Consider the following 19898-nt stretch of genomic DNA (forward strand, 5'->3'; position numbering starts at 1 on the left):
GCCATTATTTTGATGTTAGAAATTTTGTTTCATCGTTAAGATAGGATTACATTCTCCTCAAGGTTTATGGGGATGCTATTATATTGGATAATTTAAGCATGAAATCATCTTTCAAATAAACAAACCTGTTTCCATAATCAATTTTGGCAGTGACTTTCTTCTTCAGTTCTTTGAGCTCATCCTGTGGCAGAGTTCCAGAAAGAATCTGCGATCGCCACTCAATAAGGTCGTAGATCATGTGCCGAACGTTTCGAAACATCTCCCTGTTATCTTGCTAGACGAGGGGGGAAAAGCCAGTTGTTAAGTTCTTGATTTAAAAGAGCACTGTGGATTTCTTTTTTTCTCAAATAGACATGTCTGTGCTTTATATGATGGTGTTCAATTAATGTCAAATTAAAGATGTTTTTAGCATGGAACTGAACACATTGGATAGAATTTGGTTCCCATCACACACGAAAAGATGAAAAGAATAAAAGACAATGCACGATCTTGCATATTCCAGCCAACCAGAGTAGACCAGGGCAGGATCTGGACTTGGAGCCTCAAAGCCAGCACGGGAGCTTCTAGAATCTGGCCCATGAATGGGTAACCCTTGTAGCTCCCTGAGGAAGTGCCCAGCCTTCAGATCTTGCCTACTGAGACTTCAGAATACCTTCTCCCCCAATAATTCTCAGCACACAGAGAAACTCAACCCTGAGGCCTGTCAGCTGAGCTACAAGAGAATGTGGCTCTGGGCTCTTCTGGTGACTGTGGTGCATTTGGCATGTGCAGAGAGGCTTCTGCAAAAGGCAAAATCTGAATCTACAAGCTCTCAGTGCGTTTATGCCAAAAGGGAAGCACAAACAAGATACAAAATTCATACCTCTTATCACTTTCTACATATTCCAAGGGGTTTGATGGTACAAAGAAAAGCAACAGTTTTGCAACAGGAAGAGTACAGTTCATCAAGAGGGACTTTGCTGGTGGCACAGTGGTTAAGAATCCACCTGCCAAGGCAGGGGACACAGGTTCGAGCCCTGTTCCAGGAAGATCCCACATGCCTCAGGGCAACTAAGCCCGCGCACCACAACTACTGAGCCTGCGCTCTGGAGCTACTGAGCCTACACTCTAGAGCCCGTGAGCCACAACTACTGAGCCCGTGCGCCTGGAGCCCGTGCTCTGCAACAAGAGAAGCCACCGCAATGAGAAGCCCGCGCACCGCAAAGAGTACAATTCATCAAGAATGTGAGGAATTACCCAAAGGAAAAAGAATCCTGTGGTTCTTTCCATGAAAAAAAATTTAGGTGAAACCTAACTTGATAAAATTCTACATGGCATGGTGCCTATAAAAAGTTAAAATGTGGTCATTGCTACATTTTAGAATAACTTCTCCTCTACACAGCTGAATCTCTCACCCCCACTATTTCTATATTTGACATCCTTTCTAGGAATTTCTAAGATCCCCACCACTTACCCATCCTATCATGCCCTAACAGATTATCTTCCATCCCATGAGTTTTTTTCCTTAGTATCATCCTAATCTTAATTTCTATTTTTTTTTTTTTTTTTTGACCATGCCACAAGGCTTGCAGAATCTTAGTTCCGCAACCAGGGATCGAACCTGGGCCCACGGCAGTGAAAGCACTGAGTCCTAACCAACCACTGGACCACCAAGGAATTCCCATAATCTGAATTTCTTAAATGAAAAGTAAATAATCAAAATCAATGGTTTATTCTAAAATTAAGTTTGTTTCCATCTTATTAATTCTCCTTGTCCAGTTTTATAAAGCATTACCAAATATCTAAAATCCTTAATATTTTCCTAACTTGTCTACAGCCACAGAACAGAGGGGAAAAAAAATATTTATGAGCAATATATATATAAAATAAGCACTGTTGTTCAGCTTTGCAAAAATTTAGCAATGTAAATCCCTAAGAGGCACATGTAAACTTTTTAAAAGGAAACCAAGGGGATAGTCAGGAATGGCTGTTCCGGGATTGTACGGCTAAAACCGTAACATACTTGTCCACATCAACTCCTGTTTGTTTTGCTGCTGCATTTTTGTTTAAAACTCGCTAACATGAAACACCGACTCCAAAATTGCTCAGATTTACACAAAACATTCACGGCTAACTTTACGCTTTTAGGTTTTTGAGAACATTTGATGAACAATTACTGCAACTGCTTATTACTGTGCATTTATAGGAAACCACTGTATAATCAAAAGCAACAAGGCTGCCTGGAGAGCAGCTGTGGGACGCTGGGAAGTTTTCTATGTTGCCGAGAAACTGAAGCCCGGCCTTCCCTCCAGAGTCCTGGCTTTGTGCTGACAACATTAGCAGATGAGAAATCAAGACTCTGAAGAGAAATGCAGGCTTAACAAAAGGTATTCTTCTGTAAATGTGAATTTATGTGCAAAGAAATGCCCCAGGGAATCCGAAATGGAAGATGTCAGGGCTCCAAACTCGCTGCATTAACAAGGCTTCTTCCGAAACGAGGAGAACTGGACATCGCACGCGAAGCCAGAAAGTAAACTATTTCCGTCCCTCCGCAACAGACACGCTTCAGTCTAGAAAACTGTCATTTCTCTCAAATGGTAAGAGGCATATTATCTACCTGCAAACAATGGCAAAGACAGTCATCCACCTCTACTGCATCCATAAAGAAGCACCTACGACCGTTTAAAAGCAGACTTTCGCTTTCATACTCACATGCACACTTTGAGGGAACCCCAGCGCAGGCTGCCTCAGCCTGTGTCCCAAAGCCTGAAAGCAGCCCATCTCCCTTTCCAAAAGAAGGCAAGGTGAAAGCCGTGGCCCCTGCCTTGACAGCCTCTTCACTGCAGTCAGCACGGCTACACCTCAACACAAAGCAGGCGGAAGGGCACGTGGTCCCTGAGGTGTGGCCGGAATACCGGGCCGGGCTGCGAACTAGGACCCGCGCCCGCAAGTTCTGCTTTTGAGGTTCCCGGAAGAGGAGAACTATCCTGTTGGTTCAGCGGGGTCCAGAAAGACCGTTCTCTGCTGCTAAGCTCTGATTGGAAATCCCATTTTCTCACCACGTAGAGCTGCCTCCAGATGGTGGACCACTCTCTCAGTGTCGTGGTGACTTCCTGTATGAGCGGGAGGTCGCCTGGGATGACCGTCTCATGTTGCCTGGGAAGCACGGAGGAAAGGACAGAGACGGTCACGGCTTCGTTAAACCAGGGGTACCTTGTAAATTCCAGATCTAGGCCATAGCGTGTGATATTTAAGCAAACGGAGAGACAGCATCCAAACAAGACTGTGCCCACAAAGGAATACATACATCTCTAAGAATGACAAGTAATTTCTGCACAGAGTCTGAGAATGTTCATACATCATCCTTCGTGTAAGCCATCCACCTCATACGTCAAGGTAAGATGAAGGAGGCAAGTGATATCCCATCAGAACATCAAGGTCTGAGAAGTGGAAAGTGTATTCATAATATGTGTACCCATCTACTTTATAGACGCCATAAATTACCACCAGTCTGTGTGGCATTAAAATGCAGGTTTGGGATAAGATGATTTTTTACACTTCCATCAGGCCGAAAACTCATTATATGACAATATACATGAAGCAGTTATCCTTGCGAAATACGAGCGAGGTTACAGCTTTCGAGGGTCCACAGGTGCCCTCATCCCCAAATTCTGATTATCCTTTCCCTTTTCTCTCCACCCCAGAAGGTTAACCCTTGACTTATTCTTGACTCATGATCTACCAATATCTGTGTGCTGGTTTTTATTAAATCAACCATTGTTTTCCGGTCACGTGCTCTGCGTCAGGCACTGCGCTACAAGTAGGACTCGTAACATTGAGATTTGGGACTGGGTCAGAGACTGAATTTGGTGGCTTGTGAAGTTAGACCACCTGGGCCTACAGGTCCTGAAGAGACAAGACTCCCATCAACATGAAGTGTCCCAGGGGGCACTGAAATAGGTCCCCCACCTACATTATCTTCAACCGCCTGGAGCCCAGACCTGTGGGCAGGACCCTGACTGCAGCTCACAATCGGGGTTCAGGGCTGCAGTGACTCATTGATGGTGGGTGCTCCCCAAGGAAGAAACACTGGAGTTCCTGAGAGAGGGCCGGTCCCTCCAGAGAGGTCTGGCCACGTGCACCACTTGTGACACGTGGGAGTAGCAGGGACCGGACGTCCAGGGAGGGCTGCCCGCCGGGCCGCCCCACACAGAAGTGCTGTTAGGAATTACCCTTTGATGGGACATCATCAGTGTCCTTTACAGGACGTGACGGTCACAACAGCTCTACCAACTCTGTCACCGAGTTTCTCGGTAGGGATGTCGATGAAAATGTGGCTGACATCCTATGACTCTGTGATGTCATCCTTGCAAAGCCTCCAGGGAGAGCTTCTCTACTCACAGTGCGAGAGCACTCGTCAGTAACTGGGCTGCATTCATGTCACAGAGCCTGAGTTTCATGCTGGGTCCCCTGGGCTCTTCCCACTGGCTAGGAGACACCTGGAACTCAACGAGACCCCACTTGCTTTCCCCACGGGGAGAGGGCCTCAGTGCACACGGTGGACGCTGGTCTCAGCTCCGGATCCTTCTCACCTTCTTTCCTGAATTGGCCTGATCTGTCCCTTGGACTAAGTGCCAGCTGGCTCTAAGGTATCTGATGCAGCTGTGCTGTTACCTCTGTAACCACCCCGTTACCTGCTGGGAGCCGGCAGTAAACAAACCCCAGACTGACTGTCACAGGTGGTGATTCATATGAGCTCCTTGGCTCTGCATGACTGAAGCAGATGTCATGGGACAAGTCGGGGCCGGAGGTCCCCATCCAAGGGTTCCCCACAGAGAGGGAACAGCTGAGGTGCAAGAACAGAAGCCATCTCGCGGGGGGAGGGGCAACAAAGAACCAGGAGAAGGTAAGGAGGGCGCCCTGAGTGGGGCAGGCGGGGGTGAAGCAGGGCGGGGAAGCTTCAGAGCCCACAGGAGCGGAGTGCAGCGGCCGCCCGCCAGTGTCGGATGCGACAGACAAGCTCCAGAGGGGAGGGCTAAGAGGACACTGGCGTTGGGGGTTAGGAGGTGTGGTAACCACGGAGGCGTCGGGGGAGGGGACGAACGGGAACTGCGTGGGTCTCGAGGCTGAAGGTACAGGCTCGGCAGCCGCAACAGAGCCCCCATCTGGGGTGTCTGAGCGTGAAGGGAGGCCGGTGTACAGAGAGGAGAGAGAGGCTGCAGGGGAGACAGGATAATGAATCTGGACAGCGAGGAGACAGGCAGGGGCAGGACCAAGAGTGGCCGGCACTGGAAGGGAGGAAGGAACAGGAGGAGAAAGGGAAGGTGATTGGATGCCCACGGTGTCTGGAGGAAGGTACAGAGCGGGACCACCGGTCAAGTCTGAAGGCAGGAGGCTCTTTGCCAGGAGGGAGGCGGGAAGCAGCCAGCTTCGGGTGGGAGCGGAGGGTTAGGGCGGGTATCAGTAAGAGCGATCACAGGAGCCCTGGAGCACCGGCAGAGAACTTTCTAGACGGCTGGTTTCACCGGTGCCGCCTTCGTTTGCTCGCACTGGGGCCTGTGGCACTAACCCAGTGACAGGAACAAAAGCGTCTGTCTGCCTGTCCATCTGGCTGTCAGGGGGCGACTCTACTTACCAAGAATCCACACAGTCCCTTGTGCACTTCACTACTATGCTTCATAATTACATTTTACACATACTCGTTTCTATACATCAGAGTGCTTTTTAAAAAACTAATTCCTATCCAGTCTGATGTCCAGACCGATCCTGATACAGACTGATGTAAAATACATGAAAAGCACACTTTATTCAACTATTTCCACAGGAGAGGATGAAAGTTTCAAAACTTTCCTCTTTTTACTTCCCTTTGAAACTCTACGTACAAAACAGTTTATCTGTAGCAAAAAGGACCCTATTACAGGTCATCACATTTATGCCTCTAAATTTTTTCTTCGTTTTAATTATGGAACTACAGAGCCCGAACTAGTCCTCTTCGTATGTTAAAAGTACACTGCTTGGAAAGGCAATTTTGTAATCAGCCGCAGAGATGTCATTATGCAGTAATCATATGATTAGTAATTTTATCATTTACATATTTAACTGAGTGTGAAGATGTAGCAGAGACAAAAAAGGAAAACATTTTAATGTTCCTTCCTCCAAGTTCACACCTGGCTATTCATTTGCCATTCCTGCCTGATGGGCTTCTGTTCTACAAATGTCCTTTTAAAGATCTTATACATGAGTTTTATGACCTCTAGGAAACATACATCAGCATTAGGCGACATGTAAATTCACACACGCCCCAATTTAACAACTGTTGCTTCACCCTCAACTCCATTGGTTTCACAGCCTGCAAAGTCTTCCGGAAAAATGGATGCAGAGCTGGGGGGCCGTGCAGCCTTTGCCTAATAGGGTGGCTCACAGAGGAAGAACTAGGAAGCTTTCCAAATCCACATCAGGTTCAAGGAGGTTGACTGCAGTTCCGATGCTGACTTAACTTATTAAGACTGTGTAAAGGCTCAAAGCCATGTTATGGACAGCCCTAGATCAGAAGTTTCCCTTCTCTCCCCAAACTCCTGTCACATCAGGGTCAATGGCACCCACTGTCCAACCCCCAACATCGCCCTGCAAAGAGCCTCAGGCCAAATACAACCACTGCATGACTTCATTTAAATATCAAGACGAGACTCACCCTTTTCCTTCAACTATGGCTTCTTTAAGATGAATATATGAAGCAGGAAATATACCCTTTGGGAGGAAAAAAGACAGTAGATTTTATTATTGAGTACTGATTACAAATCAAACGAAACGACTGCCCCCCCAAAATGGAGGTGGGGATCACTATTAAATCTGCAAGCCTAATGCTAAGTCTCATACACAACATAGCACAGAAAACAAAGAAGTGTAAAAGATGGCAACTCAATCCGCCTGTGTTTCAGAGGATGCAGATGTCTTAGAAGAAAACAGACGCAATCTGTTTGCAAAGACAAAATCCCACAGGGACTTTGCTGTGTCTTCTCCATGGGTCACACCTCGTTTTTACTGCTGACCTCAACAGAGGAAGATCCACAGGCAAATGATGCCTAAAAACAATTTCTGACAATGGCTTCTGACAGTTCTTCCTTTCGAAATACTAAAATTGTCATCAAAAGTTAGTTTATACCGTTGATCATCACATATGCACTGACTGCTTACCTGACCCAAGGAGACTTTCTCAACAACCTCCAGAGGGGCCGTCAGAGAAAATAGAGAAATTGGGTGCGTTTCGCCCAACCTGCCAGAATCCTTGGGGGAGCACACCAGGTTACAAGACAGTGCTCGGCACCCCCAAGTGTACGGCACACAGGGGCCCAACAGACAGCTCCGAGGGAGACAGTTCCTCAAAAGGACGGTCAGTGTCAGGCGCCGTGCGTGAAGTGCCAGGAGCTTTACCAAGAGTTTTGGTCCTGCTTCCTGAGCAAGGACACTACACCTCCCTTCCTGGAGGGCAAGCAACAGGGCACCAGGCCCTGGGATCTTGCAACGATGCAACGCAAACAGGTTGCCGCTTCCCACGTGAGATGTCATGCACGCAGCAGAAAGCCAATCAGTGGCCCTGGTGGCTTCGGGCACCGGCTGTGGGAATAGGAGCTTCCGACTAGGTTTCCCTGGCATCTGGCCCCAAAGGATTTCCAAAGGAAATCCAGGAACCACCCTACTAATCCTGCTTGGGAAGGGGGCATGGGCACCACTGGTTCAGGCTCCTCCTGCCTGCCAGGGAAGTGGCCGCATTTCACGTAAAGAAGAATGAGCACAGAGAGGGAAGGAGCCAGGCTGAAAGACAGAGGCTGAGCACCAAAGAGGACTGCGGGGGCCCCATGCTAGGACACCTCCAGATCCCAGGACGGCCTCCAGGTGCACATTTGATGTCAACAGGTGAGCACGGGGCGGGGAGGGACGACGGGATGGACACACATACAAATAAGCCAGTCTCGCCCCCTGCCCATGTCCATGGACAGAGATGTCCCTCAGTCTCGGTAAACCTGCTCTCGAGAATCATGGAGCCACAGAAGGGACAGTGAAAGAAATGAGGCTGGACACATCTGGAGGCTTGAAATAAGCGACTTTGTTTTTTTTTAATTCATTTTATTTTTGGCTGCTTTGGGTCTTCGTTGCTGCGCGCGGGATTCCTCTAGTTGCGGCGAGCAGGGGCTACTCTTCGTAGCGGTGCGCAGGCTTCTCATTGCGGTGGCTTCTCTTGTTGCAGAGCATGGGCTCTAGGCACGTGGGCTTCAGTAGCTGTGGCACGTGGGCTCAGTAGTTGTGACTCATGGGCTCTAGAGCGCAGGCTCAGTAGTTGTGGCGCACGGGCTTAGCCGCTCCGCAGCATGTGGGATCTTCCCAGACCAGGGATTGAACTCATATTCCCTGCATTGGCAGGTGGATTCTTAACCACTGTGCCACCAGGGAAGCCTGAAATGAGCAACTTCTCCAGCTGGGGCGGTCAGGACCAGCCCAGATCTATCGCTCATTTGTGAATACCGATAAAAGGATGCTTCCAGAACACAGAGTCAGGTTACTAGGAGCCAAGTCCCTTCTCCGCTACCGCCTGGGGCAGGGGTGCTGATGCAAAATCACGACCGACCTTTTTAAAGCTTCAATTTCCTCATCTGCTAATGAAGATTCTAGGTGGAAAAATAAATATGCCCCTACCCAGCTCTGTGAGCTGTAAAGTCAGGGCCCTGTGGTGCAGGGTAGGAAGGATTAGGGCTGATGGAGGCCTGGGGAGTTGGGAGAGATTCCCGACTGGGAAGGCGGTACCAGACACCAAATACCAAATATCAGAGACAAGTGAACAGCTTCCCTGGGACGCACCTAGCACACGAAGTTGCAGCTTTGTCATTGGGGAGGGGGGATGGTCCATGACCCTAATCTCTTTATTAATAAAGTCCTCAGTTGTGGCTTTCTCACATGAACCTCAGGTTTTCATCTGCAGGAATACAGTCTTTTTTTTTTAATTGAAGTATAGTTGATTTACAATGTTGTGTTAATTTCTGCTGTATAGCAAAGTGACTCAGTTAAATATATATATATATATATATACATATATATATACACACACACAAACACACACACATTCTTTTTCATATTCTTTTCCATGATGGTTTATCACAGGATATTGAATATAGTTCCCTGTGTTATACAATAGGACCTTGTAGTTTATCCATCTTACATGTAATAGTTTGCATCTGCTAATCCCTATCTCTTCCAAATTATGGAAGAGATAATCAATGTGAAAATAGAACTTTCCCTGGAGAAATCTATGCCACCAGCCACCTGGTTGGAATCTACCTTGTTCAAAGCTCAAGGTTCCAGGTCATTGGATGTGTAGAGACTCATAGCCCAGTCTGAACTCGGCAGGGCGGGGGTGGGCGGTCCTGGCTCCCGTTTGCAGATCTGGCTCACCAGATATCCCTGATAGCATCTCTCTCATTAGGACAGACTATGCCAGAGAAAGGCTGCCGTGAAGCTCAGCCTGGATGCCTCCGAGGGGACTGAGACCAGAGGATGGACAGCTCCCACCTGTCTGGCACAGCCTGGTAGCAGGGCGTCTGGGGAAAGCAGATCAAGAAGGCCCTGTGCTTGAACAGCGGGACTGCAGCAGCCTTAGCTACAGCCTCAGGACCACAAGAGGAGCCCAGCCCAATAAGTAGATAATGAGAGGCCAAGCTAAGAAACAGAAGTAAAATGAACCATCTGTCAAGTATAATTAGATTTTATAAGGTAACGTGGACAGCCAAACCACATCTTAGAATGGACAGTACTTCAGAATCATAGAATGAAATGGAAGAGCCATCATTAGATTTTGTGAAGCTGAGAATGGAAAAGCCACAACAGAACTGTGTACTGGACTGTCCACCGCAATGTAACTGCACATCTTAGCTTCAGAAATTCAAACAACCACGCGTGCAAACTGCCCTGGAAGGCAGAACCTCTTTCTTTTGCCAGCGACGTAAGCAGTATAAAAATGGTTATAAGCAAGAGGGGAAAAGGCAAGCGTGAGCAATGCAAATCTGCTAATTTATCATCAAGGATAATGCAAGACTGAAAATAATGGACAGTACTTCTTTTCTTAAGTCATTATACCCAGATCATTCTCTTACACGTCCTGTGCTTAGACAGGATGCAGAATTCTACCAGGAGAAGAAGACTCCACCTCTCATGACAACAGGTCGACATCACCCCACAGCCCAGCCATTCACTCACAGAAATGAAATTGCAATTTCTACGTACATATGTTGTTCAGAAGCAAACAATTCGGGAAGGGAAGTGATAAATCAGAAGTTTGGGGTTAACATATGCACACTACTATATATAAAATAGATAACTAACAAGGACCTACTGTATAGCACAGGGAACTCTACTCAATATTTTGTAACAACCTGTATGGGAGAAGAAACTGAAAAAAAAAAAAAATGGACATATGTATATGTATAACTGAATCACTTTGCTGTACACCTGACACTAACACAACATTGATAATCAATTATACTGCAATTAACAAAATAAAAATTTTGTTAATTAAAAAAATTTTTTAAAGAAAACAATTCAGGGTAGCCCACCTTTCAACCCATGTGTTTTTTTAATTCAGAGAAAGAGACATATAAGGACAACTCTTAGGCACCATGAGACAGAATTTATTTCCTCACCTGTTGTGATTTATGAAGGGACGTGCACTGTGTTTTTAATCACAAGAAGGACTTACCTTCTTAGACTTTTTCCTCAAGGTGTAACCTCTGTACCACCCTAAACAAACACAAAAGTGAAACAGTTAGTACAAGGAGACATCACAGCGTCCTAACAGCACCTTCCCGTTGTCGAGAACTCACTGTTTGCAGGACCAGGGAAGTCAGCCTGTAACAGAACTCAGTAATCCTAAGGCTTTGGAGAGATGCTATGGGGTTTCCTAAACAGCATCTCAAAACCATGCTTGAAGCCTGGCCAGGGGCCTTCACACACAGACCTCCAGCTCCTTCACCTCCACGTGCCGCACGTGGCCTTGAAGGTGCCAATGAGAACTGAAGAAGCACAGTCCCAGGAGGAGGAGTGGTCCTTCCGACCACGTGGCCCTGGGCAGGCTCCTGGGGTGTGCATTTTCGTATCTGTTCCTCCTCCGGATGGAGCGGGGTCACCGCCAAGTGCACATACCAGCATCCTCAGATCACCAAGAGCTGTCGCAAAACAGAAATCCTATTGAGAGCCGACTTCCTCCCTCTAAGGGATGGAGGGGGGCCCTGCCCTGGAGCAGCCACGATCACACAAAGTGCTTCTGTGGCAAAGACTGGACCCCTAACAGGAAGCACTGGGCCCAGGAATACGGGTCCGCCTACCCCCTTGGGGTCTGGCCTAGATTCAAGTTCCCGTTCCCTCACGTGGGGGGGACAAGCAAACAGAGCAGAAGACAGACATGCGAGCGCTGCTGGCAGGCGTTAAATGCCAAATGGAAGAGACATTCAGTGCCGGACTGGACCTGACCACACCCTTGTCCCCTCCGCTTCAACCGAGGGCAGAAATCGTCCCTGCCAGCGCCCAGGGGTCCACGGCCGGTCACCCACCTCCCAGCAACAACTCCGCCGCGGCAGGACGTCAGCGGATGTTTCCGTATCCCAAACACTCTGAAGCTGCTTTAGGATACCTCACTCCAGAAAAGGAAATCAGAAGCTCAGACAAATTCCAACTCAGCCCCCCAGGAGCAAAAGGACGGAGACACATGGAAAGTGCCAGTCGAGTCAACTCCCAGAGAACAACCAAGTATTGGGTATAAAATAGTCAAACCTCGGAAACTTGGGAAACATGAATGAAGGTGCCCAGAAACTGAAAATGGGCCTATATTGCACCAATGAGCACACACCTCTAACAGAGCGATCATTTATTTAACAACCAGAGGTGGAGAGGAACCAGAAAGTGATGGGGTTGAGATCCTCCAGGGATTATGAACAGATGCTTTCTGAGCATTCAGAAAAGAAGCTGGAAATTGCTAGGAGCCTCACAAAGGATTTGCTAAGACCTAGATACAACCAATGAACCCATCTCATTTCCTGACAAGGGAACTGCACAGATTTATTAAGGGGCACCGCAGACACAAAATGACTAGATTTTGCTGCTCATTTGGAGGATTACCTCCTGAGAGCCATGCACTGTCTCCTTTGGTGGTTTCTACCTGCCAAGGTCAGAATCAGCGTCCGCCTAGGACAGGGTTCACAGACAGTGAAATGGAAAAAGATGGAAGGTCAACGTAACAAGTTATTCAAAAGGCTGTATTCAATGCAAAGGACTTTCCCGCTATCCTGTTATTTTATCTGTCCCATATTTTAAGTATTACTTTGCCCTTTCTTTTCTGAAACTGACATGGGATGAATGTCCTAGAACATCTAAGGAAATACTTCAAAGTGACAAGAAGAAGACAGAAACCAAGTGAAAAATGAGCAATGTTTATAAACAATGTACGGAAGAAGGAACCTAAAAGACTTAAACATGAATGAAGAGATGCTCACACTAATAATCAGATAAATGAAAATTTAAAACATAATGTTACTGCACGGTTATTACACGGAAGGAAATCTCAACGCTGCAGGATGCAGGCAGCCCCTAGCACTGAGGATGGGAGTGGAGCTCACACAACCAGCGTTAAGCGTGGCCCTACTTATATCCAGAGTATATAACCCCACACCCCGCGAGCAGCCATGCACCCCGAAGACATCCCACATACCCATCCACACACAGAGGGTGAGATACAGGAGGCCCGTGGCAGCGTGATCTAGGGCAGCAGAATGAGTGCCCAGAACTGGGGGGTGGTTAGTAAAACGTGTAGGTACACACAGAGCAGTGAGGGCCACGGACTAAATATATACACACAACAGGACTGCGTCTTACAGCACAGCGTTGAGTAAAAAGGTAAGAAACAGTGAGGGTCTTCCCTGGTGGCGCAGCGGTTAAGAATCCACCTGCCAATGCAGGGGACACAGGTTCGAGCCCTGGTCCAGGAGGATCTCACATGCCGCAGAGCAACTAAGCCCGTGCGCCACAACTACTGAGCCTGAGCTCCAGAGCCCGTGAGCCACTACTACTGAGCCCACGTGCCACAACTACTGAAGCCCGCGCACCCAGAGCCTGTGCTCTGCCAACAAGAGAAGCCACTGCAATGAGAAGCCCGTGCACCGCCACAAAGAGCGGCCCCTGCTCGTCGCAACTAGAGAAAGCCCGTGCACAGCCACGAAGACCCAATGCAGCCAAAAGTAAATAAATAAATTTTTTTAAAAAAGGAAACAGAATGAGAGCTACAACCACATTTATATACATGACCTAGAGGGGTGGGATAGGGAGGGTGGGAGGGAGGGGATATGGGGACATGTGTATGCATACGGCTGATTCGCTTTGTTGTGCAACAGAAACTAACATGGTATTGTGAAGCAATTATACTCCAATAAAGGTCTATTTTAAAAAAAAAAAAAAAAAATATATATATATATATATATATGCATACCAACCAGCACAGGCCAAGAGAAAAATTCACTTCAAACACAGCAGAAGGGTTTTCCAGGAGAAGGGAGATGAGAAAGAGTTGAGCTACTGGGATAAAAAAGATAAGGAGTTCTTTTATTTTACTTTATGATAGTAGACGGTGCTTTCTTTTTTAATGGCCTTCCTAATAAGCAAAAGGAACACCTAGGGTTTCGCTTCCCAAGAATTTCTGCATCTGTTATTCCTTCCACCAACTGAGCCCCGAGACTATGTACCAGAGGCCATACTAGACAGAGCAAATGTAGAAATATCAATAGATTAGACCCAATTTCTACCCTCCAAGGGCTCACCCACCGAAAGATTCCCCTACGACAAGCAGGGCTCAAACCACCACCAAGGGCAGAGATCTGAGCATGAAGGAGCGAGGACATCCCTGCAAAGGCTTCATGCAGGGAAGTGGGGGGACACAGAAGGATGATAAGTGGCTGCTGCTTTGGAGGCACAGGCCAGAGGGAACATGCAGCTCGGGCAGGAGGTGCGCGGCTCATTGAACTAACAGGCTGATTCACTTCTCCCAGGCAGGGCTCAACCGACCTGCTCCAAACGAGAGAGACACCCACCCAACGGCAAGTATAGGCCAGGTGGAGTCCTGAAACTCAGGGAGGGCCCCGTCCAGCCCAGGAAAATGGCAGCCAAGTCAGCAGGTACACTGGAGCATTCCCAACAGGACAGGAGCACACACGCTCAAGTCCAGGGCTGGAACCAACTGAGGACAGGACCAGGCAGAACAAAGCAGGCGCAAGGGAGTCGGAAAGGAGCTTCCGCCCATGAGGTGTGCTTAGGCGGAGTCTTTTCAAGGATGGCTGGTGGGATGGAGGAAGGAGGAGGGAGGCCCGGCGGAGCACAGGTGCACAGGTGCGCTCACCAAGCATCTGAGAAGCCACCAGCAGCAAAGCTAGGACACGCACGAGAAAAAGGCTGGGGGGACTTCCCTGGTGGCGCAGTGGATAAGACTCCACGCTCCCAAGGCAGGGGGACCCGGTTCGACCCCTGGTCAGGGAGCGAGATTCCCACACGCACGCGGCAACTACGAGTTCGCACGCCGCAACTAAGGAGCCGGCGCGACCAAATAAGTAAATAAATCATAAATATTAAAAAAGAAAAGGCTGGGGCTCAGGTGGGACAGGAGGAAACCAGATCACTAAGGTCGTGGGTCCTGCCCAACTCACAAGTACCTGCCTGAAGATGGACAGGACAGTCACCTGTGTCAGGTGTCCTGTGTCCTGCTCTGAGTACTGAACAACAAGACAGCCAAAGGCCGGATGTGACCAAACCATGTCCTAACGGACAGCATCTGCGGGCACACTGGGCGTTCTGGAGCTGTCCTGGGTACGATATTCTGCAGGCGCCCGGGGTGCGGGCGGAGGCGGGACACAGACCCAGCCCAGAGGACGGAGGTTCTGGAAGCAACACAGGATGAGAAGCACAGCTGCGGTGCTCTTCCACTGGGCTGCGGCCAGGTGGCCCGTCACCTGGGACAAGGAGCAAAGGATGGCTGCTGGGTGGAGGCTTCACTGGAGGGCCTGGTGGTCTTCTGTGAGATGAGAGCCTTATCAACATGACTACTCTTTCCAGATTGCTGTGGGCGGAACTGTGCTCTGCCCACCCCCCCCACGGATGCTGAAGTCCTAGCTCCCTCTACCCGCGGGTGTACCCTTATCCAGAAACAGGGTCTTGGCAGATAATCAACTTAAGATGAGGTCATTACAGTGGACCTGATCCAACGCGGCGTCCTTATAAAAGGGAGGAATAGACAGTCAAAGTCAGGCACAGGGAGGACGCCATGTGATCATAAAGGCAGAAACTAGGGCACTGCATCTACAAGGCAAGGAACGCCAGCGATGTCAGCAAAAACCACCAGAAGCCCGGGGAGACCCGTGGAACAGCTTTTGCCCCCTCAGCCCTGAGAAGCAACCAACGCTGCCGACACCCTGATCTTGGACTTAAAGGCCCCAGAACTGTGAGGGAACACATTTCTGTTGTTTAAACTCCTCACCGTGCGGTACTTCGCTACAGACGCCCCAGGAAACCCAGAGGCAGTCCTCTCAAGACCTTCAGTTGACAGATGCTGGTGGCAGGAAAAGGAATTAAGGTGCATTTTGGAAGAAAAGAGATCATTATCACTTTGAAAAATCTGAAGAAGTTAAGTTCCAGTGTTGTGGTTTCGTCAAAAGAATGCCTTCCTAATCTGGGTACAGTGCTGTCCTCTCACACAGGCACAGCATCCAGCCCGTGGAGATCCTTCTGGAAATGAGCCGGTGATAGGACTGGCCCCTCCTTGGCTGGAGAGTCAATGGATCAACATCGGTGAGCTGGGCTCACCTCTCCTGTCTGGCTGACCCTGGACACTGCTTAAAGGCAGAGGCATATATACCCCGAATGACCCCTCGAAGCTCAGTCCACCTCCCTGGTGACCGGACAAGTTCTGTTCTTTGTTCTGTGCTCCAAGCCTCCAGGAGCCTGAGACAGAAAAATTAACCATAACTTGCAGGTAAATGTGTTCTTTGAACCTTAATATATAAGGAATGATCATCTAGAAATTATATTCTCCGGAGCAATCCCAGTAATACCCTACCCTGAACAGGATCACATAGAAAAGGAAAGTTAAATTTGACAAACATAAATAAATTGTCTTAGGGGAAAAGTGGAAGGGGCGAGGAGAAAGGAAGAAGAGAATGCCAAACGCTAATATAATCCATAAAATTTAAATAGAACAAGAGGAAAGAGCAGAAAAACAATTATTCATTGTTATTTGATGATAATAAAGTCACCAAGTTTCCCCAAATCAAAACTACTTCCCCAAATGCATTTCTCTGATCGGATTCTGACTAAAACCAAACAAAGACAGCAGTTAAAGAAGGGGAAGTCGTTTTACGTTACAGGGTCTTTACAAAGACTGGAATATTTTTATCAGGACTTAGAAGATTGATGAGCCCGGAAACTAAGTGCTCACTGAAGAATCCTTTATCACGATGCTGGCCAAAAAGTCAAATGCCTGCCACCAATTGTTTTTTTTTTTTGGTTAAATGCACAGGGATCATCGACTCACCTAAGGATTCCCCTGTTGAAAGAGTGCATTCTTCTTACAAAGCAAAAAACAAGAAGTCACAGCCCCTGCTACCCTGGGCTGCACAGGAAATTGTTATCTATTCGGGAATTGACATCATTGCCCAGTGTTTATTCACCAGGATTTCAAATGCAACCGACCAGGGGCAGAAATAAAAAAAGATGTAAGAGCACTCTTCCTTCAGATCAGAAAAGTGTCTGAGATGAGAGGTTTGATCCTTAACCTCTAGTTAATTTCTCTGTTTCCTCTCAGCCACTGGCCATATATACACTGGCAGCAGATAAGGCAATCCAACTGTCAGCTGTAAAAACTGAAACCAGGCAGGAGGTGCCCACTGCAGCTACTCATTCATAAAGATCGGTTCTGTTTTTGCAGTATTACATCTATTTCCAGGCATATGCCACAAAAGCTGATTTCTTTTTCCCCCAATAGGACATTTCTTAGGGTAAAAGGTGCAAATGGAATGGAATTCCAAGCCAGCATGAGTCAGATGGGGAAGTGAGGGACATGGACGTGGACATGGGTATTTTAATGGGTTTGTGCTTCTCCAGGAACACGGGAGCAAGCTGCAGCTTGCCTGGTGCACAGAAGCTGAACGCTGTGTCACTCACATGCAGAGAGGATTCCAAAGACCGAGTCTGAAGATCAATTTGTGATGACTACGGGATGTCTGCAATTTCCTCTCCCCGTCGCCCAACCTCCTACTTGGAAGGGTCTGGCTAAACCCAATCTGAAAGCAATTTTGCTGTTGGAATTATCAATTTTAATCAGTTCTCTTTTCTCCTATGTTATATGGAAGTCACCCCTTTAAACAAGAAACAAAGCCACCAACACTCCTCTCACACACGTGAGGAGTCTGAAACTCAAGCCTGTCATTGCTCCTTTCCTGTGCAACGATAAACCACAGCATAAAAAGAAAGGTGTCCCGGGCTTCCCTGGTGGCGCAGTGGTTGAGAATCCGCCTGCCGATGCAGGAGACACGGGTTCGTGCCCTGGTCCGGGAGGATCCCACATGCCGCGGAGCGACTAAGCCCGTGAGCCATGGCCGCTAGGCCTGCGCGTCCGGAGCCTGTGCTCCGCAACGGGAGAGGCCACAGCAGTGAGAGGCCCGCATACCGCAAAAAAAAAAAAAAAAAAAAAAAAAAAGAAAGAAAGGTGTCCCGTTTTAATGATTTGCAAAACTCTAAATATGAAAAGCAGTTGTCTGAAAAACCAAGGACATCAGGAAACCACTGTCACCAACAGTATATTTATTGGATAATTACAACAATTGCTTTACTGGACCACATCCCACAAAGCTGTGACAATCTCAGTTCACCACTCAGAAGATGGGGTCATAGATTTTTTTAAAAAGGAAATAAGAAATGACAATTTTGGTTCCTCTCAGGAAGTTGTTAACAAGTCTACGTGAGAGCATGTAAAGTCTCACCATTCACATAAAACACCTCGAAACAATGAGCCTAACACTAAAATATCTTAAATATATTTTTTAAAATGTTTTCAAGTAGTTATTAATAGTCAAGATGGACATACATTTGCAAAAAAAGGAAACAATGGTTTTTTTTTTTCTGAACAATCAAACAACTATTTCAACAGAAAACTTGAGAGTTTAAAAGTTTAGGAATTTAGTTTTAAGTCACCTTAAATTAAAAAAAAGAAAAAATGATTTAAATAACAGATAACCTCACCGCTGCCCTTTTCCGACACAGCACCTATCGTGCGAGAAAACCAACCATACACGCTTTCCTAACAGGGTGACGCTTTTCCCATTACGCACTGAAAAATGTACTAACTGCACAAAACTACAAACGGAAAGACACCAATATAAATACGCACCTTCATACGTTTCCAGGATGTGCACGGTGTCTCCTATTTGTAAAGAAAGTTCATCCGCTCCCCTCGCATCATAGTTATAAAAAGCTGTTCAGAGGAAAAAGAGGTAAGAAGATATTAGTAAAGGTAACTACGCTGGATTGTTTCTGCCCGTTTTTAAGATTGAAATATTCAGTCTTTGCCTGGATCATCCTCTCTGATACCCACAAAAGGAGGCTTTTTTTTCAAGGGTCCTCAGTTTAAGAAGAAGAAATTCATAACTACCCATAACGCCAGAAAACCACAAGTGGTTTATCGTGGTAAAATACGTCTGATGTGAAATTTGCCTTCTTCACTATTTTTAAGTGTACAATTCAGTGATGTTAGTTACATTCACAGCGTTGCTCTCCCATCATCACCATCAATTTCCAGAACTTTTTCATCACTCCAAACAGGAACCCCATAACCATTAAGCCATCACTCCCTATCACTCCCTCCACCAGCCCCTGATAACCTGTAACTCACTTTCTGTCTCTATGAATTTGACTGCTCCAGCCACCCCATTAATCGTACAGTATTATCCTTTTGTGTCTGCTTCTTCCACTCAGCATAATGTTTTCAAGGTGTACGCACATCGTACCACGTATCAGAACCTCATTTCTTTTTATGGTGGAATAATGTTTATAATAGAAAGAAAACTAAAGCTCTTGTCAACAACATTTCAATTATCACTTCATATGCTATCTTATATTTCCATTAACAGACTTTTTCATTAGATGACTTTTTCCTATCTGTAAATCAGTGACACATGGACTGAATATTTTTTGAAAACCAAACCGATTCTTTAAATTACCACATAGCCAATGCTGCTATTTAGGCAAATCAAGTAGGCAAAAAATACATCTAATATTAGGAAGCAATCCTTCAAACTGACAATATGCAACAAATGTCTGAAATCCCTGGGACTTCCCTGGTGGTCCAGTGGCTAAGACTCCGAGCTCCCATTGCAGGGGGCCGGGGTTCGATCCCTGGTTGGGGAACTAGATCCCGCATGCCGCAACTAAGAAGTCTGCGTGCCGCAACAAAGATTCCGCATGCTGCAACTAAGACCCGGTACAGCCAAAAATAAATAAATTAATTTAAAAAAAAAAAAAAGCAGTTCTGTTCCTCTTAGCTAAGCACATAAAAGTCATTCCATTCAATTCAGGCCACACTTTTGCTCAAGCATGGAGATAAAGGCAACTATCACACTGCTTATGACTCCCAAATATTCAAATAGCCCACTCTCAATAAGAATAAATAAATACAGTGATGTTTTTCCTTCCTAGTGGATTCTCCCTAAAAAGATGTCAGACTTGAGGAAAAATGCATCGTAAACCTTTCATGAATCAGGATCAAGCTCGCATCCGTCCATCCATCCACCCTGTTGGACTAGGCTGTCCTTTACAGGCACCACTACTGGGTCCGTTTCTGGAGTTCT

At 47.0% G+C, this 19898-nt stretch overlaps 1 protein-coding gene across 2 annotated transcripts in view; it reads right to left on the bottom strand.

Annotated features, from left to right (window-relative positions):
* The window catches only part of DOCK1 (dedicator of cytokinesis 1), a 504544-nt gene that overhangs the window by 434755 nt on the left and 49891 nt on the right, over window positions 1-19898 (bottom strand). For both annotated transcript variants that reach the window (XM_067024326.1, XM_059053852.2), the window contains exons 2-6: window positions 18443-18526; window positions 10724-10764; window positions 6671-6726; window positions 3039-3135; window positions 126-274 (exon numbers count right to left, since the gene is read on the bottom strand). In XM_067024326.1, the coding sequence (XP_066880427.1) occupies window positions 126-274; window positions 3039-3135; window positions 6671-6726; window positions 10724-10764; window positions 18443-18526 (427 nt within the window). The remainder of the gene's footprint in view (window positions 1-125; window positions 275-3038; window positions 3136-6670; window positions 6727-10723; window positions 10765-18442; window positions 18527-19898) is intronic.

This window comes from Kogia breviceps, chromosome 2 (genome assembly GCF_026419965.1).
Source record: "Kogia breviceps isolate mKogBre1 chromosome 2, mKogBre1 haplotype 1, whole genome shotgun sequence".
In the NCBI taxonomy this organism is placed as follows: Eukaryota; Metazoa; Chordata; class Mammalia; order Artiodactyla; family Physeteridae; genus Kogia; species Kogia breviceps.